Source organism: Anopheles bellator, chromosome 1 (assembly GCF_943735745.2).
Source record: "Anopheles bellator chromosome 1, idAnoBellAS_SP24_06.2, whole genome shotgun sequence".
Classification (NCBI taxonomy): domain Eukaryota; kingdom Metazoa; phylum Arthropoda; class Insecta; order Diptera; family Culicidae; genus Anopheles; species Anopheles bellator.
This window is the reverse complement of record NC_071285.1, coordinates 30,302,127-30,329,483: the sequence shown is the minus strand read 5'-3', so window position 1 is coordinate 30,329,483 and position 27,357 is coordinate 30,302,127. Positions and strand designations below refer to the sequence as shown.

At 47.9% G+C, this 27,357-nt stretch overlaps 1 protein-coding gene across 1 annotated transcript in view; it reads left to right on the top strand.

The window, feature by feature from the left end:
- Positions 1 to 27,357, top strand: part of LOC131206269 (uncharacterized) — a 55,280-nt gene that overhangs the window by 7,933 nt on the left and 19,990 nt on the right. The window contains exons 5-10 of the mRNA XM_058198758.1: positions 3,946 to 4,232; positions 6,107 to 6,242; positions 6,345 to 6,529; positions 6,597 to 6,768; positions 6,844 to 6,960; positions 7,314 to 7,352. Of these exons, the coding sequence (XP_058054741.1) occupies positions 3,946 to 4,232; positions 6,107 to 6,242; positions 6,345 to 6,529; positions 6,597 to 6,768; positions 6,844 to 6,960; positions 7,314 to 7,352 (936 nt within the window). The remainder of the gene's footprint in view (positions 1 to 3,945; positions 4,233 to 6,106; positions 6,243 to 6,344; positions 6,530 to 6,596; positions 6,769 to 6,843; positions 6,961 to 7,313; positions 7,353 to 27,357) is intronic.

Below are 27,357 nucleotides of genomic sequence, written 5' to 3'. Positions count from 1 at the left end.
GTGGGTTGGCTTTCCTCCCGATGGGCCCCCCTTGAGGATGTGGCAGGATGTGGTCGGGGGTGCCCAAATAAGCATTCAGTCAGCGTCAGCTCAGGACATTGATTGGATTTCAAACCTCGTCACACATTGGCAAAGCTCGCCCGCGCTCTCTCTCTCTCGCTCTCTCTCGCTCTCTTTCTCTCTCTCGCGCGGTTCGTCGCGTTTCGATTTCGCGATCGGCAAATGGCATGCGCGTTTTGGCCTCCTTCTTTTCGTCCATTTCCACATTCAATTGTCAAATGTGTTTGCAAATGGTCCCGCTGACGAAATATAATATCGGTAGAGAGAACGGAGGACCAAAGCGCAAGGGGTTCGGTCCGTGCGCCAAATGCCACCATCATCGTGTCAAAACTAAAACCCTCCCAAAAAAAAAAAAAAAATTCAGATCCCACCAAAAATGGCAGGCCCGAAAAGCGATGGAATTACACACTATTTTAAGATGAAAAAAAGATTGGCAATAGAAAGAAGAACACCTCTTTCGCTGTCCGTCTGTCTCTCTCCCTGTCTATGGTCTGTCACTGTCCTTCACTGCCACCACACTATTGCTGTCTGCCACCTGCTGCTGCCTCAAGCTTACGCCACCATCATCACCGAGTAGTGAATGTACCGCTAGAAGCTATAGGGAGCATCTTTAGGCAGCCATTTTTAGGTGTGTTTCTCTTCCGATTAGATGTATTCATTAGATACAATTTCACTTGCAATTGTACTTTCTTGGAGGAACTTAGTTTTCTTTCGCCATCCACTGTAGGCGTCCCGTCGGTTCATAAGTAGTTAAGCTAGCACAACGTACGCGATGAACATTTCTTCGCCACTTCTACGTAAAAGAATCTTCGAACCAGCTAGACTAATAGCGTATTAAGGATCCGCTAATTTACCGTCCGTAATGCAACAAGAATTAAACTTAAACGCAGTGACAAAACTAAACTTTAAAAATTGAAAAACCTTTAATTAATCAGAAATGGTTTGGTTTGGTCAGAATGGTTTGGCTTGAACGATCAAACACCTGTAAATGATTGCCACACTTTCCTGCAAAAAGAATAAGTCATAGTCTGGTATCGTCTTGTCATCAGCACATAAAATTAATCGATCTGAAACCGATAGAGCAGTCCGTCATCCAAAAAAGCAAAACCATTCAGTTTGGAAAGCTCGTAGAATTCTTTCCACAAACTAAACAACAAACAATATTAATAGATTTCGTTTTTGAACCATTCAATTCATACAACAATAAATTAATCAAAAAAAAACCCTCACGAAAAAGGATGACTTAAGATGGCTAAACGAATTGCTTCTACAATTGCGTTTGAAAGGAAAAATATGACTTCATTCGTTTGAATAAAATCCGATGGATGAAGGATCCAGATGATTAAGAATTGGTCGGATTAATAGCGTGAATCAGTAGCCTGTTTATGAATCGAATCATGTACGAAAAGATGATTAACAGTTAGCAACTTGCTAACGGAGAAAAAATGGCAGCGAAACTAGTTATTGGCTCCACCTGGGTCAATTTCCCCTTTTCACGAAGCCGTGCTACTAATTATTCGCCCACTAAAAATTCGTAACTCCATCGTCTCTCTCTCTCTCTCTCGCTGTCACCGCGAAATGTGATCCGCCTCGGCTTTGTTGGCATAACCGCAAAGCCTTCCCAACCAGGGTCCCTCTTTTCGTCCCCTCTGCGTAGCGGATTACGCTCCCCGTGCCGAGTGGCCAGCCAGCTGGCCGGCCGGTCGGGTGTAGCCAAACTAATGGCCAAACCCGAAACGCCGCCACAGAAAGAAGAGCCGAAACACGACGTGTTGCGGTGTGAAAAATGAGCCTGGCTGACTGGTGGTTGGACACCGCCGCCGTGATTGTCGTCGAAATGCAAAGAAAATCCCTGGCCGGAAAGAGAGTAAACAAAGCGTAAATGGTGACCCGGGTCTTGGGATGTCCTGCAGATAGCCGGGCGAAGGCCGGGCGAAAGACTAGTTAGGTAGCCGCCCGTATAAATTACAACTTTCTCAGCCCTCCAAGACGCGATCGGCTTGGGCGAACGAATTATCGCACGGATGCAAAAAGAAAAGCAAAACCGAGATAAAGGGAGAGAGCGAGAGAGAGTGAGAGGAAGAAAATATAGTGAGGTCACGTGGCGTGATGAAATTGGACGCGCCATACTCAGCTCGCCGGGGTCGGGGCCGATGGTGGCCAAAGTTTGAAATATAAAACGATGCGGCCGGCACGGTATGAAATTCAAATGAGTGCCCCAGCGTTGCGTCACACCACCGCATTCCGTACGGTGGCTAATACGGAATGTGGTCGGTCCTTGGCTGCCTTGCCTGCATCTGCAGAGAGTTGCCCGGTGGTCAGAGCCTGTGTACGGCTTCACGGTGGCACCGTAAAACTTTGCTAATCGACACCAGACACTGGTGACTGGGGCCTGGCCCAAGGATATACTATATAGTGATGGTGAAGTGTTTTCTTTCCCTTTACGTGGCGGAATCGCTTTTGCGGATTTGCGGACGCCCGGACCAGATATATTAACATAATTATCACACCGCGCGCGACGCGGACGCGGACAACAATATTGATGCTTGACCCGTGTGGTCGGTCGCACTAATGGGCGGTGGGATTTAATTTCTCACTTCAATCATAGTTTTGCAGCTGGCTGGCCGGTGGTAGTTCCCGGCGTTCCGGATGAGTCACTTGCGCCTTGCGATGCGCTTAGGCGTTGGTGAGAATTTATTTAAATTTATCCCCGCACGGTGGAGGCGCATGGTACGCCGTGACAGTGCCGATGGAGCACCAGGCGTCTCCATCGGCCGACGATGGAGGCGCCTGGTCATTCATTTATTCACCGTGAGGGTGTCGCCTAGCCTAGTCAACTATTGCAAAGATGTTCAGTCATTCCTTCGTTTTTTTAATTCTCTTAAACCTTTAGTGGAGCCAAAAAATAAAAAAAAAATAATTTACACTCGCTGAAGGTCTGAATACTTTTGAACAAACTGCTTTACCGTTACTTTAATTATTTATCCTTCACGCAACATAAATGTAATAGCTGGTATAGAAATATTCGAGAAAATTTAAAAACTTCACACCCAGTTCCGGTTTTGTAAACAATAATATTCAATTTCAACGCAACAACAGCCTGAGCTAATCCGTGAGCGTGTATTGATCAATGTATGCTGCTCGTGCAAAAGATCCAATAATCTGATCTGGCCTGTTAGCCAACAAACGGTACTGCCAGTAGACTACTGCTATCTACCAAACTTAATCACTCGACGGGGAAACTATCGCTCGAAAACGAACTAACCCCTTCGTGCACGGGGAGTTTCTGTGCGCTTCGGGTAACGAAGTGTCAACAACTTTCCAACGGCCGGCGCGCTCTGCCAACGTGTCGTTTTAAATTGATGCACGCAAATGGACTGTTCCTGTCGCCGCGCACCACACGCCACTGCCTTCCGGGAAGTTCTCGGAAATGGAACGTGATGTACGGCTCGACGCGGATTGCGCGCTTTCCGCTACTTACATTGTACTTTCCAACGCCACGGTGCACGGTGCACGGTGCACGGTGCATTAATTCAAAGTGCTTCCAACTAACGAGAGGAAAACCCGGTGGCTAGTTCCCGGTGGGAATGATACATTTGTAGCCCTTCGCGTCTTTGCGCCTTCATCGCCATGCTTCGCTTGCTCGTGCTGCGCTTTTGCTTTTCCCGACCCGTATCCGTTCTCTCTTCGCGCCGAGCTGCGTGTCCTGAGCCTTAGCGTGTCGTGCTACAAACCCCTCTTCTAGTTCCTTACCCATCTAGATATCTTCTCTCTTTCTCTCTCTCTCTTTCTTTCTTGCTTTCTCTTCCTCCCGATCCCTCCTTCTTTCTCTCCCTTTCTCTCTCTCTCTTTCCTATTGCCATACTTTTTTTCTCACCAACCCAGCGATGTGTGCAGATCCTGAAATCGTCGAGGCAAATCAGTATGACCGTACGGGCGCCACCGTCGGCCGCCGCCTCGATGATCAACTCGGCTGCCCCGCTGCACGGTTTCGGACCGCCCCCGGACCCCCGGGTGCCCGGGAGCCGCGTGGCCGGCGATCTCGTGCCGCCGCCGCCCGGCATCTATCCGCCGCCACCGAACCGCCAAACCTGCTCCTGGATGGACCGCCAAGGACGGCCCGCCTCGCCACCGTACGAGTACGGTGGCCGACGACCTGAACGACGTGATAGGTGAGTGGGGGGGTGGGGGCGCGCGGTGGTTGACCAGCGCCGGGGGCTTCCTCGGTGGGATGATAATTTGTCTTAATTAGAAATCGATACTTCCCTCGATACTCGAGTTTTGTGCACGTTTTACCACATCGAGCATCCATCGAGCACTCTTCGTCTTCGGTCGAAAGGAAAGCAAAAAAACCAAACCAAAACCTGCTCTAAATTAGCGAACACGAACGGTGTCATTGTTAGTTTTCGATCTCGCTTCCCCATTATTAATTATGCTTATTAACAACGTGAGGTGGGAAAAACGTGTAAAAAGTTTCGATTCAGGGAGCAAGCTGTATAAGTATTTCATAATCTGCAGTGAAAAAGTGAAAGAAAAGCGGATCTTTTACCTATCTAGGCGGCTACACGAAGCGTGAAAACTGGCGTAAAATTAATTTGTAATGTCAAAACGTTTACGCTTCGTGTGGCAGCAAAAATATAAAAACGAAACGTGAAACGTGTTTACGTTCGTGTTTTTGATCCGAGAAAATAGAAATAGAAGAGAAATAAATTGGTTTCAGAATATTATTTTCTGTTGTTTTTTTTTATTTTGTTGCTATACCGGCAAATAAGAACTTAAATTATCCTCTGTTTGTTGTAAGCATGCGTATGCAAAAAGTATTTACGCTCGGGGTTTACGCCTCGGCCGAGCCGTAAACGTTTTGACAGAAGCGTAGCAGTTTGGCATTAATCGTTAATGTCAAAAATATTACGTTACGCATCGTCTGTCGCCACAGTATGATTGTTCTAAAACAAAACATTAACTCTTCATTCACTACTTTTTGCATAGCGAGTTATATCTTGACAGTCTATTAGATTCTGAAAGAGGAAAGCTTTCGTACTGCTTCGTCCTAAGACATTGAGTTTTTTATTTTTTTATTATTTTCTTTTATTATTATTAATTATTTAAGAAGTTACCTTTTTCTGCACTGTTGGGTATGTAATTTATCTATTCAAAAAAATACTTTCATTGATCAGGTGTTGTAGATTATGCCACCAATAATCCATACATTTAAAAGCTTTTGTGATGTTTTGCAAACTTTAATTCAGTAAAATTTCAATCATGTTTCGCGCCGATCAGTAACATTTAAAATTGGAAATAACCGTTGGTGGTGATAATGAATACAAACACTACAGAACGAACCGCGAGAGAAACTATTATACCAAATCAATATCATAAAGAACAATTTAATTTCGCACTTCGGCCGACAATATTCTTAATGAAAAGAGTCAAACATTATACTAAGGATGGTCATTTTATGAAAACTAGGAACCGTACGGAGTTTTAGGCAAAACTAAATCACTTAGAGAGCGTTCTCGCTATGAGCGTTCTAATGGGGCACCGAGTCCTTCTAACGCTCCAGGCGCTACCACCGAGCTTCTGTCGTGATTTTCAACAAGAAATCTTTCGCGGAACTTCGCACGAGAGACCCATTAAACTACCAATGCATAAGATTTGTCGATAGTTTTTCATACGCCCACCTTTCATTCGTCAAATAATGCCCCTCATTAAGAAACTTTTTTTCCACGTGCCGAACATTTTCCTCGCGAACCCCGTTATAGCGCACCGGCAAATTATTCAACGGAGCAACAATCTTCTATTCACCCTGCGTTTTCCACCATTTTTTTCCACCCCGTTGCGTTGCACCGTTGTGCAATCGCCAGTGAAAAACCCCGAACCCGAAAGAACCAGGAAAGAAATTGAAATTTATTGCACCATCTTTTACTGCCATTTCTTTCTCCCCGACACGACGACACACCGGCATGCGCTCCCCCTGTTCCCGCCTGGGGGTGTGAATTTCCCGTGGCGATCGTAAAAAAATACCGCCGCCGGATGCGCCGAGCAGAGTGCGGAGAGTCGACCTACTGATAGAGCCCGGTCAGTCGCTAGGGCTGATGATACGGGGTGGCGTCGAGTACGGGTTAGGAATTTTTATTACCGGTGTCGACAAGGACAGCGTTGCCGACCGGGCAGGACTGATGGTACGTGGTGGTGGTGGTGGTGGTAGTGGGGTAGGACCCACCGGGCACACCGAGGACCCTAGCCTGTAGCCTAACACGGCCCGAATGCGTGCTCTCTTGCAGGTCGGCGATCAAATCCTAGAGGTGAATGGTCAATCATTCATGGAGGTTACCCATGACGAGGCTGTTAGTCAATTTAAGTTCCACAAACGAATGTCGCTGCTGGTTCGTGACGTCGGGAAAGTGCCACACTCGTGTACCACCGTTGAACCGGAACCGTGGGACGCCTACAGCCCGACCGGCGTGAGGTAGGTCCGCTGGTGCTCCGCTCCGCGAAGCCGGCCACTCTACGCCTCTTCTTCTCTCTCTTCGCAGGACGCGAAGGAAGTGCCCGGTGTCGGCGATGGTGGAAGAGAAAGCCAGATCCTTATTACCTCGTCATCATTTTGCTAACCTATCATATTATATAGCGGAATATGGTGCTAGAGGAATGACCATAGAGGCCTTCGTATCTGTTTTATTAGAAATGTTAGATACACCCGAGAAGGTACGCAACCTGATCGCCCGCCCGTTCGGTTCGTCCTGTTTAAGCTAACCTTCTCACCCGTTTTCCATTCCACAGCATACGTTAGTGACGGAGATACGGGAATTAATTTTTCCTGAGGACAGAACGCGGTACGACGAACTTGTATATAGGAGAGGTAGAGACGTCTACGGTGATCCACTAGATAGGCATAGGGTAAGTACGCACCAGATACTATATTGATCATAACAGCGTTTATGGTGTGGTGTACTACTAAGTTTCTCGCAAGCTCTCACATACAAGTTTTAAACGCTTTTCGCTTATCGTCAAATCGTTATGTGGATGTTTGGTGGGATCCGCTGGGGAGTATCTATTAAAAGCTTTTTGAGAAGCGCTTCCAACAGATTTCACGATCTAATTAATCGTGAACTATATATGAAACTTAGTGGTACACCTTGTGCGCATACTCTCGAATGTTGCCCCCCCTTAACGACCCCCTTGTTACGCGATCTGTTAACACACATCACCCTCTTTTGGTGCTCCCTTCCCCCCCTGTTTACTCTTCACAGAGAAAAGGAGATCATTTACCTCATACGCACGATATACCGGTAAGTCAGTGAGCCCATCTCATGTCGATCACCTTAGCAAGTCAAACCACTTTCTTTACTTTCAATTTACTTCATCCTCTTTCGAGTTCGATTTCGAGCGCCGCGCTGAACCACTGAACCATATGTTGTGCTGTTTCACTAATTATGCGATTGTACGAAATTGCTTTTGGAAACATTAACAAACAAACAAACAAACACACACGAGCACACACTCTCGACTCACAATCTGCCGCCCGCTCTATCGCTACTAGTTAGCCCCTCGGAACGGAAGCCACAGGACACAGGCCTGTCACACTCTGTTGCTGCCACACGCTGTAATTGCTGAAACAGTCAACATCTGCCCTTTGGCCGCAGTATCAAAACAAACACACACACGCGTATGCCGCTTCCTCCTTAAATACACAAACTGACCCACACACACACACACCCCCACACACAAACGCGCACAGATCACATTCACTCACTGTTCACCTTTGTTTAAGGCCATCAGCCTCGTGTCCTGGTTTGAAACGGCTTTCTTTCTCTCGCCCGCTCTCTCTCACTTCTTTCTCTCTCTCTCACTCACTCACACTGTATTGCCATTAGTTTTCTTGCTCCCTGTTAAGCGTGGACACGTTCACGCAGCTTTTCTCACGGCACACGGAAGCCCCCTCCGGAAACCCCAGTGTGGAATTTTATGATCCCAATCGCGGCCCGTGGCGCGGCCCATTATTCGGATGGAGCCCTTTTGGATTGTAAATTCGTTTTTCGGTTGTTCGTTTTGTTGTTTTGTTTTGTCCTTGGCCAAATTATGATTGTATTTTCCGAATCCCACAATCGGTCGATCGAAGGGGTAGCGGCGCAGCACGATCGCGATTATGTCAGCGAAATTCCACATCATCCGCTCACACGCGAATGGCACTAACACACACACATACACGCTAACTTTAGGCAGTAGGACAGAGTTTAATGCACATACAGTCACAATGGGAGGCCTCGTGGGTGACACGAGATATCACACTGTGTCACTAGAATTACTAAGGACTTGAAAATGGATTTTTTTCAAAGAAATCAAATGTTTATTAGCTTGAAACGAAATATTATATTTTATTCAAAGTATTTGCCATCGCTAGCGAAATATTTGTTCTGTCTCTTTGCTTAATCATGGATTCCCAGTCGAAAGAATTCTTCGTCTTTTTAAGTAAACTAATTAATCATCCCATTTCGACTTTCGACTGCTCAGCCAATAAGTGTCCCATCGATGAAAATAAATTATATTCGGCAGCTCCCATCCAAGTGATTTGATAGTATCCTGAACCAGTTTTGCATTGGGGTTCATGGAGACGCCAGGTTTAGTGATCACTGAGCCCCACCTGGCGTCTCCATGGCGTTCCAGAAAACACGGAATTTTGGTCATTTTTCGATCGAATGCATGGTTCAAATTGATCATTTGTTGCCAGTAGCGATTTGAATTAATGTTTTCATCCGATTTAAAGAACTTGTGATGTATCGCACCTTTCTGGTGCTATCAGAAAGTCATTGTTGGGCGTCCTCCGACGCACTTTCCTTATTAAGCCAAAATCACCATTTTTTAATTGTTTAAACTACTTAAAGCACTGCGATATTCCAAAAACATGCCCCGACAAGCAGTTGGTGCGATTCTGTAGCAGTTTTCTTCAGCAGCTAGCAGAAAAATAATAATCCCGGCAAAACGTCATTTTCAGACAGAAAAGTTGATATGATCTTTTAAGGATCGGTTGCAAACAAAAAAACAATTCCACCTGAAATCCTTTGCCTGATGTCAAAACAAGGTAATGTTGCCAAAAACGCTGAATTAGGAGGACAAAATTGACAGACAGAGCACTCCGTTAATAATTTCCATTTTCATGTTTTAAACCTTGAAGAAGCCGTAATAGTTCGGGCTACAGATTCGATCTTGGTCTTGCTGGATCGGTTAGTTTTATTAATACCGTTATTCAGCTCCCATAGATAATGTTTTGAAATTTGTATAGAATCACATTCGAGAGCGCATTTACCGAATAAGACAGAAGTGGCAAGAAATTGGTGGCCACCAAGTCATCCATAAACATGAGCAGAAACGCTGCTCGGGCGCAACATAAAACCGGAAGAGTGTAGAAACTTGCCCTTTCGCAAGGCTGCTCGGTGAAACCTACCTTGGCCTGGGCCACGTCCCCACGTCGTATCGGTGGTTAATCCACGACGCCCGCAGGTCACGGTGGACCTTCTCCATGTCCTCTCTAATCTAATTATCTCGGGTGCGCTCGCTGCGACACCGGGCCCGGCCCACCACCTGGCCTTGGAAACTGGATCTCGGCGGTGGTGGCGGCGGTAGGTTAACGGTGTACGGTCCACCGGAGATTCCGTATCGCGATGGACGATAAGGAAATTTCCATTTTTTTCTTTTCGCCCCGCCAAGAACACGTGACGGCGACTGTGTTGTGGTCCCATTTAGCGGAACGACATACGGAGGACGCGAGCGGAGCGGACGTACTTCTCGGCCTGCTCAAGGCGAATGTTGCGACAAACTAAAAACACATCTCCGTCGCCGCCTGTATTGCCGGAGTGGAATGGAAAACAAACTGAAAACTATCTCCATTTGGGGCAGCGCAAGGCGCGCGCCGCCTAGTCCATGGTAATTGGTTTTCTTATAATGTCCGTTGCTCCGACGGCCGGTTGGAGCCTGTTTTCTTTCCATTCAATGCAAGTACCTCGCATTCGGAACGTTCGGTTTCCACGGAAAACATCCACCCCAATTGGATTCAATGGCTCGGTATATGGTTTGGTGTAAGGAACGAGGTTGTTGGGAAATTTCCTTACTGGTTGAAAGGACCACTGTCCTTCCGTGGCCCAGCGTCGTGGCCATTAAATGGCGCGTTCTTGGCTGGCTGCCCGGTTTTACAGCAAAGCATGCACAGCGCGAACAAAGTGAGATTTTAATCATGACTCTGACGCTGACTGGCCACACGATTTATGGAAATCGTTTAATCAATCAACAACGCTCGATGGGTTGAAGGGAATCAATAAATCAGGTCTCTCGTGGATTGGAAATCGGTTCAGCTATACCAGGTTTTGCGCTTGGCCCCCGACTCGTGTGTTGAACAAAAAAGTTTTGCAATTTTTGGACAAGAAAATACTACTCTCCGGGCCATTTTGCACGCGGGTGTACTAGCTGCTCCTAAACTATCACTTCCCAACTCAACAGGAAGAACGCGTCGAGAGAATACCTGACATTGACAGCATTCCTTCCACACAGCGCTAGACACGAAAAGACGGTCTCCGGGACGACCAAATGAGCCGTCAGCCATCTGGTCGCTTCGAAAACTTTGATCAGACTCGCACCGCACGGACACACGACTCACAAAATGTCCCACCGGGTCCCTATATTCCGGCAAGTGCATCAAGATGGAACTCCTCCTGGCTGCCGGAGTGCATTCCGGAAACTGCCGACATTTCTCTTCTCAAGTGCCACCACCTTCCCGGGAGATAGTGAGAGAGAGTCACTTTCCTGGAATGCGTCTGTGTGTTGCATGGCCACATTAGTTCCCGCAACGGTGTCCTTAACTTTCACAACTATTTCATTAACTAGTTTGGGGCGCCCGAACCACGGAACAGAAACAATCCGGGAATTGGGAAACACCCGGCCCCGGCCCGGCAGCAGCGTCAGTTGATGAGTTGAGTAGAACACCGCCTTTAAGACGAATAGGGTAGTCAGATAAAGTTTCGTTGCCACAGCGATGAAAACCGACAGATCTTGGAACACGGAAAACACACCGGAAACATTCAGGTGTGCCACGTTTCTGTCTCTTTCTCTCTCTTAGCTCTCTTTTTGTCAGCGTACTGGCGCAAAAGGATATGCTGTGAAATATTTCCCATGCTTCGAAACGATAGTCTGGCTAGCGGCCACTAGAGGGCTAATCGAACTAGCGCTGAAACATTTCAAACGAAGCGTTGCAAAGCTAACACACGAGGAAAACCTATCTTTCTTCGGGAATCTTACTTCCGGACACTGATTTATTCGACACAGCTCCCTGCTGATACTGTAACAATATTATCAGTTTATTAAGGCTCAAAATACAAATGTTCAATTTGGTACAATTAAATAATTGAAAATAATGGAACTAATTTTATTAGTCCAGGGAACAAGTATCAGCGTTTTCGGTTCATTCGGCTCGGAAGAAATCGTCACGACAATGGTTGAGACACAGCAAGAGCCGAACAATATTTTGAATATCTTAAACAATTATCGCCAAAGCAAATGAATGTTTGGACCGATACTAAAATTGCTTAAAAGTTTATTTTGTCTTTTTGATGATTTGTCTTATCTTTTACCAAATCACACAGTCACAGAAAGTGTAGCTTTAGCAATGCGTAGTTTATTCAGATTATATTTTAATTACTGCAAATCGGTTATTCATTTGGGCAATTGATTTTATCTTAGCTTGAGCCTAGATTTAACGCAACATCTGTTTGGCAAGGGAGCTATGATCAATCGCCTAAGAACACTCCGGCCCGCCGAAGCTTCACCACCAAAACCAAACCGGGTCGGGGCAGCTGAATGCATTTTTACGAAATTAAATTCGATCGATCGATCCCGTTTTCCCACAATTTCCCATTCCATCGAAAGGCGGTTCCAGGTCGCTTTTGTTGTTTCGGCGCGAAAATATTTAAGCCAATTGCCAGCATAAATCCACCGGTTTCCACCATATAAGGCCATAAATTCTAGTTGCGAGCTCGGATTGAAAATTTCCCGCCCGGTTCAAGGACATTCGGTTGGCGAAAATTGCGCTCGATTGCGCCAGGGGTCAAGCCTCGATTGACGGGTGACCGTTACACCCAGGGGAAAGCGAGCGAGAGGGCACAGAGGTTATCGCAGAGTATCCTTTCGCAGAGGCTTCCTTCTCGGGACGAACCCTTCGAGCCGGCGAACCGGCCATTCAGTGTGGGAAACGAACCGATTTAACGCTCGGTGACCGTTTTAAAATTTTCCCGTTGGCCACAATTCTGGGTCAGCCCAACGAAAGGGACCTCTCGTCGAAGGGTCGAGCTCGCGCGCGCGCGGTCAGCCTCGCCGGGGTCAGCCACGGGGTGAGAATCGGCCCATTAACCGGGCCGATGGGGTGACCCCTGGGTGACAGAGTTCGCAACGAAAACATGCAAATAAATAACCTTCGGCGTTGACAGTTGTTCCCCCTTTTTCTCCTTTTCGTCGGTTTTGAAAAATCGCTCAAATAAAACAGTTTTTACAATCGGTTCAGTGAGGCGCCCCCAGAACAATGGCCGGCATCAACGGAGCGCGCACACGGAGCGTATCCTGTGTCCGGTGTCCGGTCGCAAGGCGCGCGTTTTTACTCCCGAAACCATTTATCAACCGGAGCGAACTCGATGGGCGCCCTGACCAATGGGCGGATTCTCGGACTCGGAGGGGGGGGCTTGGAGGGAGTCTTGAAAATTTTATTATTACAATTGTAATCGTTCCCATTCAGCCGGGGCGCCAGGCCCGCCAACGGGACGGGACTAAAACGAAGAAGGACGAAGAAAAAAGCTGGAACACCCCGGACAAGAAATGGGATTATGTGGACCGGACCGGAAACCATGCCGTGCCGGACCATTATGGACATGGTCGCCACCGTCGGTCAGCGGGAAATGCATCCGACGGTCGCATAGCCGCCGCATTGGCGGCCATTTATGTTGCGTGTGAAATGCGATTGATTGGTCAGTGGTGCGTAACGTCGTGTGTGCGTGCCTCGCAATTGGCAATTGGCGCCAAACCCCGAGGCAGCCTACGGTGACGGTGGAAGCCGCCCTGGCGGACAAAATAATCCGCGCCACAGACTCACCCGGCGGACCACGACGGCGGCGGTTGTAATCTGATTTCGGGTCAGCGCCGTTTCGAAAGCGCCCGAAGCGTAATTACGATCGTATTCATCGAGCGGCTAGTGAGCGGCTTTGAGGGCCGTGTGTTGCACGTTTTAGACGTGCGAATGGATTAATGCATTAATCGAAAGGGGATTTTGGACGAATTTTTATTTGCTTTCCCTGTTCCATTGTGGCCTTCGAGCCCGGTGACTTTAGTGGGTCGATTTCGGTAATCGAACATTTAATTTGTAAGGAAAATCCAATGCAGATCTTACATAAATAATATTTTCGGTTTTACTTTTCTGTGACAGCACAACCACCGGTTAGTCACCGTTCATCATTGTTTTTACAGCTATTTCCGGAATTTCGTGTATCCGTGCTTTCGACAATTTCGTTCAGGCATTTTTTTTAAAGATGCACCTCGCAAAGACAGAGCCATCGTCGAAAATGATGATAAAACCACATAAATAATCAAAAGTTAATCGGCACTTTAGTAGTCGTAGAATCGCCCAGGTGCTAAAGATCGCTGACAAAGCTGTTTTAAACCCCTGCAAAACGAAGATCGATGTTTGGCCAAATCAGGACTAAAAGGCCAGGAATGTTCTGCTTTCTATTTGGTGGGACTTGAAAGAAATCATTTATTATGACTTGCTTTCATTTGGCCAAAAACTAACTTCAGACCTCTACTGTTGACCAACACTTTGGGAGCATGGTCGGGATGTTGTAATGCATTCACCATGTAGTCCGAACCTGGCAGCAAGCAATCCTGTTTTTCGCATTTCGAATCTTCTTGATTCAAAGGATATTGGAATTTAAAGAAGATTGCAAAAATCAATTACTAGAGTTTCTGTTACCAATAAGGATTAAGACTTTTACCGAGAGAGGCATTATGAAGTCACCTTTAAAATAATAACAAATTACTAAAAAAAAATTATGCATATTTCTCATAATGGTTTTCTTTTTCTCCAATCTAATATGATAAACATTTGCAACACGCAGATACCATGAAATTAACATGTTCCATTTCTATTTCTGTATATCAATTTTCACTTTGACGATCGGTCAACTCAAACTGCCTTATCTACCGCAGCCTGTAGGTGTTATTATAAACCAACCCTCAACTTTATGAACCGGCCCAAATTTTAATCACTGCGACTGGCGAACCACGGCGCCGAGTTCGCCGTTGCGTGCGAGAAAAAGGAATGGCAATTTACCAATCTACCCTTGATAGTGACTCGTAAAATAATAATCATCCACCATGCCAACTATCCGATTAATTGGACCAGATATCTTTCAATGAGCTAATCTTTACTGAGGATTTTTAAATGATCAAACCGACTCCACAAAACAAAGGTCATCAAAAAAACTTCAAAACATACCATTTGAAGCTTACTCGTCTTCAGAAGGTACTCCGGCTCCAGCTCTGTGGATTTTCATTTAACTCGCATCGATCGGCCTCATCGGCCTGCAATATGCTCGGTTCATCCCATCGCCAGGACCCTCTAATGATACGTCATGCGACGGCGCGTGCAAGTCATGCACCGATTTTGGCGGCCGCCTATGACAAATATGCAACAAATAGTGGGATGCCCATTGAACGTGGGCGAGCAGCTTTCGAGGCTTCTGCCTAAAATTCGAAAAGCCTTCTCAACCCATATGGCGCGCCAAATTCAATTAGCCAACGCCGGTCGGCCCGGACTGGAGTGACTGCATTAAAGCCCGTGACCATGCAAAGCCTGTGCGTGCTTGCGTGTGTGCTGGCATTCAGCAAAACAAACACACCACCCATACCAGCGATCCATTAATCATAAGATCGAACACAAAAAACACGGCCCTTGCAGAAGGGCGGAAAAAATCGTCGATTGATCCTTCGATTGATCGTCCCAAAAAGTCAGCCACGAGCCAAGGACTCTCGTGATAAAATTAGGACGCCCATTGTGCGTTGCGGTTCCGATCGAGATGCGCGGCAACCTGGGCGCTGGTCGTAAAAGGCGGGCTTCCCAGGCTCGTGCGAGATCGGTCCGATAGCTCCTCGGGCTCGGCCGGGACCTTTCACCTCGAGGAGCACGGCCCTCGGTTTGCGCAACCTTTGAACGGTGCGCGCTGCAATGACGCAAACGCGTCCTCGGTGGGGTGCAAAAGCATAATATCTTTGAAATTGAGCATCTTCGGTTACTAAGCTGACCCAAAGTCCTCTCCGGGTCGCTGCGGGTGTTCCTCTGCTTCTTTCGGTCCGTGTTTGGCTCGCGTGAGCCTTACGATTGATTCTCTCTGTCCTTTCGCTCTTTCATCTCGTCTTTCGGAACGATTCCGTATTTTTCGTTTCTTCCTTTCGTGCTTTGTGCAATGCAAGAAGCATAAACGTCATGCTCTTCACGAGTGCATTGTTGGTGCACTTCCTACAACACAGCAAAAGGGATCCGGCATCCTGAAAGCAACACGCGCATATGATCGCTTCGGGGCCCTAGCTGGCTGGCTGGCTGCTCCGTACTTCCTTACTTCCTACCTATTTTTCCTCCTCCATCGACAACGACAAAACAGCGTAATCGGTGTCCTCGGCCCCTGAATGAGCAAAATGACCAAACGCTTCGAGTGCAGCCGGACAGCCGCCACAGGACGCTGCATAAAATCCGCATTTCTTTTAGCTCGCAAAGCAAAAGGACACACATAAAACGCTCATTGAATGTTGCAACCGGAAGTGGAAGAAATATCCTTCCTTCGCGTGTGTGTGTGCCGGGGACGAAGAAAATAAAAGCAAAATGAAAAACCGGGAAACAAATTGCCGTGGAGGTTGACGCCGAACGCGCGCGCGCGCGCTCGACACGAGCCCAACATATTATGAGTGCTCGAGGGTGTCACCGAGGACGCGAGAGAAAGTGAAGGCGGTGGCCATTTAAACAGTAGCAGCAGCTCGTGATCGTGTGCGTAGATACATATGGTGTGGCCGCACGCTCGCGTCTCGAATTTCCACTTCGGGAAAACAAATGGGTCGCTTCAGTGGATCGGTTCAAGAGGTTCGTCGTGGAACGCTTGTGGACCGCTTGAGTTTCTGAATTTTTCCGGAAAATATTACGCGGAACCGATTGCATTTTGGGGGGGGGAGGAAAATCAGAAAAAGAGTTGGAAAATTTCCGAAACTCTGAGCCGTACCGAGCTGAAAAGGCACAAAATGTCGACAGGATGTTTGTGTACATTGAAATGGGCAGCTGCCATCGATCACGCACATGTCCTGCGTGCGCCGGAAGGACACCTCGAGAAAACTTTCCCTTTGCCGTACAATTTCGTTTGCAAAAATAACATTATTTAAAGATCATGTTCCGCTAAACGTCGGTTATGCTGGCGTTAATAGTGGAAAGCACATGGTTTTGTACTTTCGAATATGGTATTTGCTTCATTTAGTGTACTGACTGAGATCCCCTTTTCTTGTAAACTCATACTCAGGTTCAAAATGACTGATCATGTTCGGAGCAAACCGATAATACTCTTTCCCCGATTCAATTATTTCAGTTTTTGGGTTCAGTTTTAGGCTGAAATTAGATTCGATGAAACGTTTTCAACAGTATTCTATGCCCATCTTCACACTATCGCCGTCAACGGAAGTTGATCGCCCAGAAGATCGTTTTTTAAAAGAATCCTAATAAATCTGTTGCAAATGTCGATTTGCCTTCTTCTGGATTTTTTACAGCTTTTTTCTGTTGTTTTTTAAGTTCTTTAAAATTATTTTCAAACATTTTCTTATCGTTGTAGTCTTGTGAGAATATCTACAAAATACGGACCGACAAAAGAGCTCTGTTCACTTTAATTGATCAATAATTTTACCTTTCTCAAAATTGTCAGTAATTATTCTTGTTCAAGGTCATTTTTTGGAATGGTGTATATAAAATCAACTCATATAAACGAAGGTGAAAGTAGAACGAAATTGAAACAAAGGGTTTGTTTAGATAGACCCAATAAAACTCAGATTGGGTCTCGGAAACCCTTTCACCAAACTAAAGTGATACCATTTACCATATTTATTTATTTTTTGAAATACATTTATTGCCCAAGAAGGCCACAAAAAAATGTGTGCGTCCGATCCGATTTTTGTTGTTCCGCAACGGTTCTTTTTACAGTTAGCAGCGTTAGGTAGAGCACCCAATAAAAAAAATGTTAAAACCATTCATCCGCATTTAATGTTGAAACGTTTCTCACCAAAACCGATTGCACCCAACCTGAAAGGCTTCCTGCCCCGACGGCCGCAGTACTTTCCCTCTTTCCCAAAGGAATCCAGTGAATTTCCATGCCCTCCCAATGTTTGTTTTATTTCCCAGCAACACCCAGCAGACCTGCGTGGGTACTCTAGATCGGGCAGGACTCTCTACCCTTCTGTCGCCCAACGATTCACAATCGTCAACCATCATGCCCCGGGTCGTTACCGGGGGCAAATAATTCGTTCAAAGCGGGCTCGCTTGAGGACCCCTTTTTTTGGTGGCCCGTGAAGGCAACCCAGCTTGCCTAGGCAACGTCTGCAATCAAAAAAAGAGAGAGCGATAAAGTCATCGGCGCGACCATTCCGAGAAGTCAACAACTAGTGCAATAAAATAATCTGGAACGCCAAAAGTGCACCCAAATCGGCTCCGGGGTCCGCTGACAAAAAGACGGCACCTCTCTACCGAATCGCACCCAAAAACTAGGACGGCCTCTATGGTAGGCCTCTGGAATCCTTGACGATCTTTGAGGAACTCCTTCCACAACGGCGGAAAAACGGAGCAATCCTTCGTCGCCGCCGGGAGGTACAAAAACACGCTCACGGTAAGGGATTAGAATTCTAATGTCCTTTTTTACGGCCCTACCCCCGGAAACTCGGGCGTAGGTAGCCGCCGTCGTAGACTGTACCTTGTACCGAGGAGCCGCTTGTCACCTACAATTTGTGTTTACCGATAACACGACGACGACGACATCTTACTCCCTGGACCCTGGGTCCTGACCAGAGTACGCTGGGCTTAACACCCCGAGCTGCTGCTGCCGCTCAAAAAAGGATCGCCAGAATCGACTTTGTATATGACACCAACGCCCCTCGATCTGCATACACGAGCCCGTACCAAAGGGAAAAAGGACCTGCCTGGGCCCAATTAGTCGCTTTTTGTTTTATTTTATGATATCCCCGGTTTTTTTTTCGTTGTTGTTACCTCCGATCAGGGTCGAATGGCTGGCAAAAGGGGGATTAGTGACGGGGAAAGGATTGCTGCACCGTAACCCGGCCTCAAGGTCGGCGGGGCCGTAAAAATCAAGCTAATGGCTCCAGGGAGAGCTGGGCACTGCTGGGCGAATGGTACGGCTTTCGGTTTTTAACTTTTACTTTTCGAGCAGTAGCAGCCAGCGCTCAGCAGCATCCAGCAGCATAATGTTGCGCCTGCTGCAACCTTGGAAGCTGCCTTCTCATGATCTAACCCGATGAGTCAGGCCAGCGAGAAGAGATTGCAAAAGACTCCGTTTTTTGCCGCTTAGTCTTCACCTGCCAGCTCCTTACGAAGCGGCTAGTCTGGGCCAGAGTTCGCGGTTCTGGCCAAACTGCGACGCATCGGAAGGGTCAGCTAAAGATGAGCCTCGAGGGGACTGGCCAATGTGATGTCGCCACAGCCGGCCACAGGGCAGCTGCCGATGAACCGGGATCGGGGACCGTTTTCGACGGCTGCCGCTGCTGTCCCTTTAAACCCGCCACACAGACAGGATCGTCGCTCATCGACCCGACGTCGTCTGTCATCGGGGCCGAAGACCGTAAGGATCCTCCTTGTGTGTGCCGCTCGTGCGTATCGATCGCCACACAGGGGTCCGGTGCTGTCCACGGAACTCCTCGTCCTTGCGGGAAGAATCTCCCGGGCAGAAAGGGACAAAATAAGGAGCGCACACAAGGAGTCAAACCCAGCTTGCTGTGCTGCGCGCAGCGGTCAAACGCGGCTCTGTCCGGTCGATTATTTATAGATCATCTTTCCAGCTTACTTGCACCTAATTGTGGAACCGTTTTGTCTGCCGTCGTCGTCCTTTCTCGAAAGGGACACTCGTTTTGCAGAAATCTTCTTTAGGAGTGAAAAAAAAGCGGAACAAAACACAACGTACAAAAGTCTCTCGCCCCGGGAGACGATGAAGTAAAAAACCGGACGACTTCGATGAGGCATTCAGCGGACCACAATAGCCGATCTCTAATGCCAGTGACGCTTTTTATGGTTTTTTGTAAAAACGACATTTCCGAACGGTAATAAAACGAAGGACCGACGAAGAACCCGACCGAACCGGAAACGAACATGCTGTCGATCGGTTTGATTTGAAGTAGCCGTTTTACGTTTTTATTTCGGTTGTTCCAGTCGATAATCGAGCCTTCTGTGGCCGATAATCGAGCATCCTGTATTTTTAGTACACCGTTTTAGTACACAAAGTAACTGATTGACAAATCAAAGCAGACGCTTTGAGAAAGTGCTGCGCATTCGCCAAGCAATCCCAGACAGCTGTGAGTGTCATGTAGCGCTGCTGGTTACCAGTTTGGTGTTTCTATTCAGTTCCGATTTGAGACCGCACCACAACCACATAGCACCTTTCGGTGGAACAGTACTCCGATTCGGATAAATATCTGATTTCCATTGTGTGGTGCTGTGCTTCCTGTTCGTAGCATAGGTTTTTTTTTGTCGAAAAAAGGAGAGAAAAAAATGCTGATCGCTTTCAAATCGCACCTACCTGTCCGCATAGAGCAACGCCCTGCTCGATCGAATTTCTCTTGCACAAAAATGCCTGCATCCGATCAGGAAGTAACCATCCGACCGGCGAAGGGTCCTGCTGGAAAACAACGAAACGATTTGTCGAAAACGGGAGCGAGGGAACCGCAAACGTGGCATAGAAAAGATCGAGCAGCCAAGCAGGGTGAGTCAAAAAAATCCAATCGGCTGCACGACCATTTTTTCTGCCCCGGGACTCATCGCACGATCCCTCCCAAAAACCGACTTCGTCTCGGTGTGTAAGGTGCACGTCACCGCAGTGTTTCTCTTTTTTTAATATAAACTCAATCACTTTGCGGACCAGCAGAAAAAAAGTCCCCTTCGTTGTTTTTGGGGTGCAATGTTCCTTACAGCATAAAAAAAGGACTAATGCACGCACGAGCCACGAATCACGGCTCCGACGGGGAAAAAAAAGGGAGCAGCGATCCCGAAGTCAAAGGTTAATCAGCTAATGTTCCCCTTCACGGCGCGGAGTTCATCGAGGGTTCGCCTCGATTTTTTATGTTAACACTCGAGGGCTCCGTTGTTTTTTTTTTTTTGGTTATGCAACGCACGGTGAACATAAAAAAATGAACCCCTCGGATTGAAATTTGAGGTTTCAATCGCATCATCACGGAGGTGTTTATTTGTTGTGATCGTTGTGGGGCGTTTTTTGTGATAAAAAAAAGCAATAGGGGTCCCAAACCAGGCGATTGGTTCGTTCCGTGACGTGTGTGAACTTGTTAAACAACGAACGGTGCTTAATTTGATGACTTTTGATCGACCCCTGCCGGTCGGTGCCGGATAGTTCTTTCGTTTACCCGTATTCTAGTTATGGCTGCGGGTTTTTTTTTTCTCGTCGAAGTTTTAATCGTCGGATGTTCAGGAGGCGTTACAGGCAGGCAGAGAGAATCAACAAGTCAGCCACGGGCGGGCACACAAGATGGCGTAATAAAAAAGGGGTAAACAAGTCGAGGGTCCTTTGGCCACCAGAAGGGGCGGATACCTTTGAACCTCTCCGGCGGGTACCGCGGTTGATGATTAATAAATTGATTCATTGGTGCCCCGGGTAACCCTGGTACCCGCTAGGGCGTTAGGTGCTCCGTTTGGAGTTTGTTGCGTTGCGATTTTTCGGGCGGCGCGCTACTTTATACTTTATAGTAGACCTTCCCGGTCCGAGTGAAGATAAGTCGTAGAGTTCGGTACGCAGCCCTTCAAATGATCGATGATATTAAAATGGGTGCCAACGCAGACACCGAACGCCCATCACTCAACGCACGTGTGTTGTTTCGTCGCCGTTGGCTCGTGGTCGAGGTTCGAGGTAATTTAATATCGCATCTGGTGAGGCCCCTGGCCCACGCAGTAACGATCTTTCGACAAATCCTTACACTTCACCTCATTAGCCCCGGGAGACATCGTCCTTCGTCGTTCCGTCTCCGTCTCCGGGTGCTCCGGCGACTGGCGATCCTTTTTGTGGGCTAGGAGCGCAGATGAACAAATACTTGAGACCGCGGCGACTGCGTCTGCAGTGCGGGAGATTTAAGAGCACAACAAACACGCGGCGCGCCGCGGTAGCCCTTTTTGGAGAAATCGCTTCCGAGAAGTGGGAAAAAATAATAAGGAAATGTCGAAACTAATTTCACACCCCCACACACCCAGAGGCCGGCTGCCTTCGTCGAGGTCCTTCGAGGGCCCAAGGACTCGTGCGCGGGCGCGCGCACACCGTCGTTGACATTCTGACTTTCGGTTATTGGACTTAATGAGCGCATCAGGAGTTCGGCTTCAAGGGTCTCCGTCGGCCCCGTCTTGGTGGAAAACAGCCCGGGATCCGGGAGAGGGAAACTCGGAAGGCGGAAAACCGGAGTTTTCCGTATGTTTTTTTTCGGTTGTTGATGGTGCTGTTGGTGCTTCGTTCCCGATGCGTTCCCCGGGCCAGTCAGTTGAATGATGCAGCTTCCCTGATTTTTTTGGATATAAATAAACGCGACTAGCTCTCTTTCTCTCCCTCTCTCTGTCGCCCACGCCGAGTCCGGAGTGCGTTGCAACGATGGGCAAACAACAACAGCCATTGAACTGCACCACTGTGTGTCACCCAAGAAGCGGTTCTTCCGAAAGGACATTTGGGCAGGACGAGAGAGCGAGAGGGAAGACACATAAGAGTCGACGGAAGGAAAGAAAGAGCAAAGAGTGTCCCCCGGCTGGCCGAAGCGCCGCGTACGTTTGCACAACGTCCGGTCCTCCGAGGACTCCGGAGTGTCCTCCTGCGCTCTCTCGCTCTCCCTCCCTCTCTCTTTCGTTCTCTTTCCGAGGTGTCCGATTTTGTGTTTTCATTTGCCTCGCACGCGCGGGCCCGCTTCCTTTTCGGATCGTCGATCGTCGTCCTCGTGTCCCTCGGGGTCCAACAACTGGTGCGGACCCGGAGCAGCTGGTCCCGGGCTGCGGTCGGGACGGATATTTTTATAACGCCCGGCGTCGATTTTTCCGTTTTTCGCTACGATCCTACCGGGACGCACTCGGACCGTACCGGGTCTGCCCGAACTGTGTGAGTGTTGTTTTTTTGCCACACATTTACGGCTAAATTGCGCACCGGTGCTGGATGGTCCCGAGAGCGCTGACCAAGCCCTATAGGGCTTAGCACCCATTGTGGGTGCTTTTGCTAGGGACACGCCGCGCTGGACATTGATACCCCGTCGTCGAAGGGATTTTGGTAAAAAAGAAACGCAATCGCCGTTGGAATGACCACAGGCGTACCTTGATCGTAGGGCGGGACGACCCTCTATTCCGTGATAAGCCGTTGCGGAGCGGTTAAAGAGCACATAGCTCGCCCCTGGGCGTGTTCCGTGTTATTTTATTAATGACGCACTGGGAAACGTGTTCTTTCAATTGAAATGAAAAGCTTAATCCACTATCCGGGCGTTGCAGGAATTGATGGATTTTGGGAGCCGGATGTTCATCGTTGTTCATCTTTTTTTACGCTGGACGATACACAATGCGTTTTGATCACTAGAGCACGGGACCTTTTTTCCCAAGTGATCAAACTAATGTTCAACACATCGATTTCGCTTGCTGTTAAACAGATTAACGATCTATGTTTGATGTTGACTTACTCCAATGAGTTGAAAGAAGCCCTGAAAATTATATGTTCCGATAGCAGAAAGCACATCTTATCCGTGGATTAACGCAAGCCTCAAAAGGCCAAAGTACAGTGGATAGCAAGAAGGAGTTTAGTTCAAGCATACAAAAAATTTTACGAAACACGAGGATGAAAAGAAGATACTTTAGTGAATCATAAATCATTAGGAATCATTGATACAAAAGAAAACCCTTACATAAAAGAAAGGTTTTTCCACTTCCACGTCAAACGTACATTCAACCATGACTGTAGTTGAATTTTATGAAGTCCTCATCAATCCAGAGCACTTTTTCACATACTAAACTATGTTTCAAAGCACTCTGATGGTATAATTCCATTCTCTTTTTCAATTAGGCCTTACATAGGGCAATTTTTTTACTACTTGGCCAAATTTGCATGCATCTTTTAGCCTACGTCGGATGACATGTACAGAAGGAGCTTCTTGACCTTTTGATGAAAGCTTCTGTTGGGTATTTTTTACGAAAAGGCTCAGAAGTTGCTCACTGTACGTTTATCAATTCGCTGGGGTGTGGATATTGAATAGGACCTTCACTTTTGAATATTGAATATTGAATATGAATTTTTGAATGTTGAATGTGAAAGTATGTAAAAACTTACATAATTATGGCTCAGAGGTAAGAAAATCTAGTCTAGTTGCTTTATAAGCGAGTAAAACGAAGGAAATTAATATAAAAAACCTCAACTAAACTTGTTTTCACAGTGCTCAAACTCACCTATATGGCCGGTACCAGTCTACTAGATTCAATCAAACTGTCATTTATTCGTCATAGTTTTGTTATTAGAACCTCAAACTAACTATCAATGTCTCCAAAGAGCGATTCAAAAAACGTTATTTACCCATAATATCACATTATTCATTATCATTATTCAGTTGTTCAGAAGTTCAGAGTCAGAGTTCGATCCTAGCAATCGGGCAGAGTATTACATTATTACTCATTCATTTACGTACAGCTGAGTTACAACTGACTGATTGAAGGGTATTGAGGGAATGATGTGTACTAAAAATTCTACGAATCTATCATCAATTTAAAGGTTAAGATTTCAATTTACTACACTATTTCGCATTGAGAGGCTGAGGGCCTTTTTAAACATGAAATTCGAAACCGCTTCGATAAAATTAAATAGTGTACTGTCCATCAGATTGAGTGCCTACTTAAAAACAATATTTATGAAAGCAACACGACCATTACTGATTCCCCAACTTTTGCGCTCCGACGCACCATATGCGCACCGATTTTGGCATCGAACCGTTAGCCACATCCTTTCCGATCGCGCATCAATTATCAACCCAAGCGGGGCCCGATCGGATCGGGGCGGCGGCCACATTGGCAGAAGGATTCGCAATTGTGCACATTGCGGTGAAGACACCAGACGGCACCAGGCAGCCCAAACAATTGCGGCCCCGGGCCGGAATGACGAAAGGTGCACCTAATGGTGGCCCTACAACAACAACATAAAAAGTAAGAGAAAAATGGCAAATGGCGCAGATGCCAACATCACGCGTAGGTATCCGTTGCCCGGTTGTCGATCCGGTTCTCGAGAGTAACCCCTTTTCGGAAAGAATGATTCACTTTTTTGACCCCTCGTTACCCCTTTTGGGCCAAGTACCGTGGACGACGCCATGAGTAAACACAATCCTTCACCCGTTCTCTGCGTTGTGTTGTGAGGTGTTGATTGGTGTGTCCTTTGGGCGCTGTGAACCGTTGCAATCGGTCGACCGATCGATCATTATTTATTTATGCTGGCCCTGGGCCCAGACTGGCGGCCCTCCGGAAAGGACACATGCCCCGGTGTGCGGGTGTCTGTATGTGTGCCGGACACAAAAACACTGCCGACGTGGTGCAGAAAGAACGGACCTCGGCATCGGCGATGCATTTGGCATAAACCGCATAAGGTCGGCCTTTTTTTTTCTCGGGCGCGCCGACGGTTACAGGACGATCATCTGCGCATTTGCTCCTGCTTTCTCTCTCGGTTCGTGTGGTGCTGGTGCCGTGCCCTAGAAGATGTGGGTTCGACAGTTTTGTGGTGTCCTAAAAATTGATTCATTACCGCCGCGCGAGCAGCATTCTAATTGATTCGCCAGAAGCCGCGCCGCCTGAGCCGAGTGTTCCTTTATCCTAGGCCAACCCATTTTTGCCTCGTTTCTTGTGTTTTGTTGTTGTAGTTTGGGTTAGCCTTCGCATATGGTCGGCCGCGTTTCGCGGATAGGTTTCCGGGGTTTTCCGGGCCGTTTTCGGGTGGCTTTGGGTTACAACATGAATTATGGCGCGCAGCACCCTGGCGGACGATCGTTTCCACGGCTATTAGGCCGACTGGCGGTGTTTGGCGCCGCGAACGGAGGTCCTGTTGGTGTTGTTATGTTTTTCTCGACCAAGTCGAAGGCCCTACAACAAAGAACGCCTCCTCCTTAGAGTGTCTAGCGCGTTCGGCCCCGGTGCTCATTATCCTTCCGTTACGCTCGGCTCGTCTCGTCTCGTCTGGTTGGACTCAAAAATGTGTCGGATTGCGTGTTCGAAAGAATTCTCTTTCCCCGATCTTTGCCCGGTAGTTGGGCCGCTAAGGGTCACTTCAGCAGCTTCCCGGTCAGGATCCGGAGGGCCAAAGGCCGTAAACTGCCGGACGGCTCGTCGAGTCTCTAATCCGATTCGCCGCACTCGTCGGTAATCGTATTATCCGGCCTCAGAGGTCCTCTGCCGATCGACCCGTGTTTTGCATGCACAAAATTGAGACCTTTCCCCGTCCCGGTCGTCCTGGTCGGTGACAGTTTCGATGTTGCGCCATTTTTACGCCCCAGTAGTGCGATTACCGGGGGGATTAAATTCGGTTCGCTTGCTGCTCGGGGAGGGTCACCCAAGAGCGATGGCCCAACCGAGATTGGTCTAAGTAATAGGCGAGAAATTGTCCTTCGAATCGTGCAAGATCGTTGTCTGCGCTCCGTGAGTCACCGGAGTGGGATGCGATGATTGCTTTCTCCCGAGGTCGAGAGATTAATCTTAAGAACCGGGGCCCCGGAAGTGACGTCCTGACAACGCGCACGCGCTATGATTTAGGGTCGGTCCCCAGAATTTGAATGCCACCGCCGCCGCGATCGCGCTAAACGAACTTTGGCGGGCCGATCGATCAGACTGCGTCTGTCACGACCCTCGTTAGGCGGGCGCTTTGGGCTCCTTCGACGACGAGTCCTTCGTCATTAACGCGCGTACGGAATGCGTTAAATCACCGTTCCAACCAAAATCCTACAGATGTCCTGACGATAGTGGCAGTTGAATTTTCAATTAAATCACCCTGCGACCGAGGACCTTTCGAAGCTCCCCGGCACATTCCATCGCACGTGCCGCGCACGTCCGTTAACGAAGCCGGCGAGGGTTCCAAGGGGCATGTTGCTAGAGAGGGCTAAGGTCAAGACGCTGCTGCTCTGATCCCTTCGGAGCCGAGGGTCTTGGCGCACCCCCCTACATATCCGCAATAAGACGGGTCTTAGGGTCCGTTCCGGGTTAGGGTTCGATTGCTATGAAAAATGAGACGATCAGCACCTTCGATCGACAGGGCGAAGGACCCTCGCTCTTGCGGTATCCGTGGACACGTGTTGTTCCTCTCAGGGCCCGACCCCAGGAAATTGATTTCTCGTCTCGAAGACGTTTCCAGCCCTAGGTGATGCTGCGCACGCGTCAGCCACACCGTGGGGTCGCTAATGAAGTGACCTCCTGGTTCCGGGAATTTTTCGGGAAGCTCATTATAAACCCTAGAAACCCTGTGGGACAGAGAGAACTTCATGTTGGGTTTTTGGTATTAGTACATTATACTCCTCTTTATTGTGCCTGGCCGGCATCCTTCACATTTTTTTTATAAATAATCCTAGACTGCGGTGACGTCCGGCCACCGAAGACATAAAAAAACGGCTTAATCCAAGTCTAATCTTATATCCCTAGACAGAAACAACAACCGTGGCCTACGTGCTACTCTTCTTCTTACTACTAGCGAAACAGACGCTCCGTACCCTAGTACCTAGTTTGAATATCTTTGATTTGGTGCTCTTCTTGCCGTTGGCCCAGCAGAACTGCCAGCCAGCTTATCCCACCGCCATTCGGGTCCCTGGTGTGGTCAGTCAGTTCCTGCCAGCCCCCTTACACGCATTCTTCAACCGGTCAGTCTTTGGTTTCGCGCGCGATTCGATTCTAGGACTGACACTCTGTCTTCGTAGCGATCGTCCCCTAACATCCGACTAGGCTTCCCATGAGGTAGTGTGTACGTATTGGGCCCTGTGCTGTGC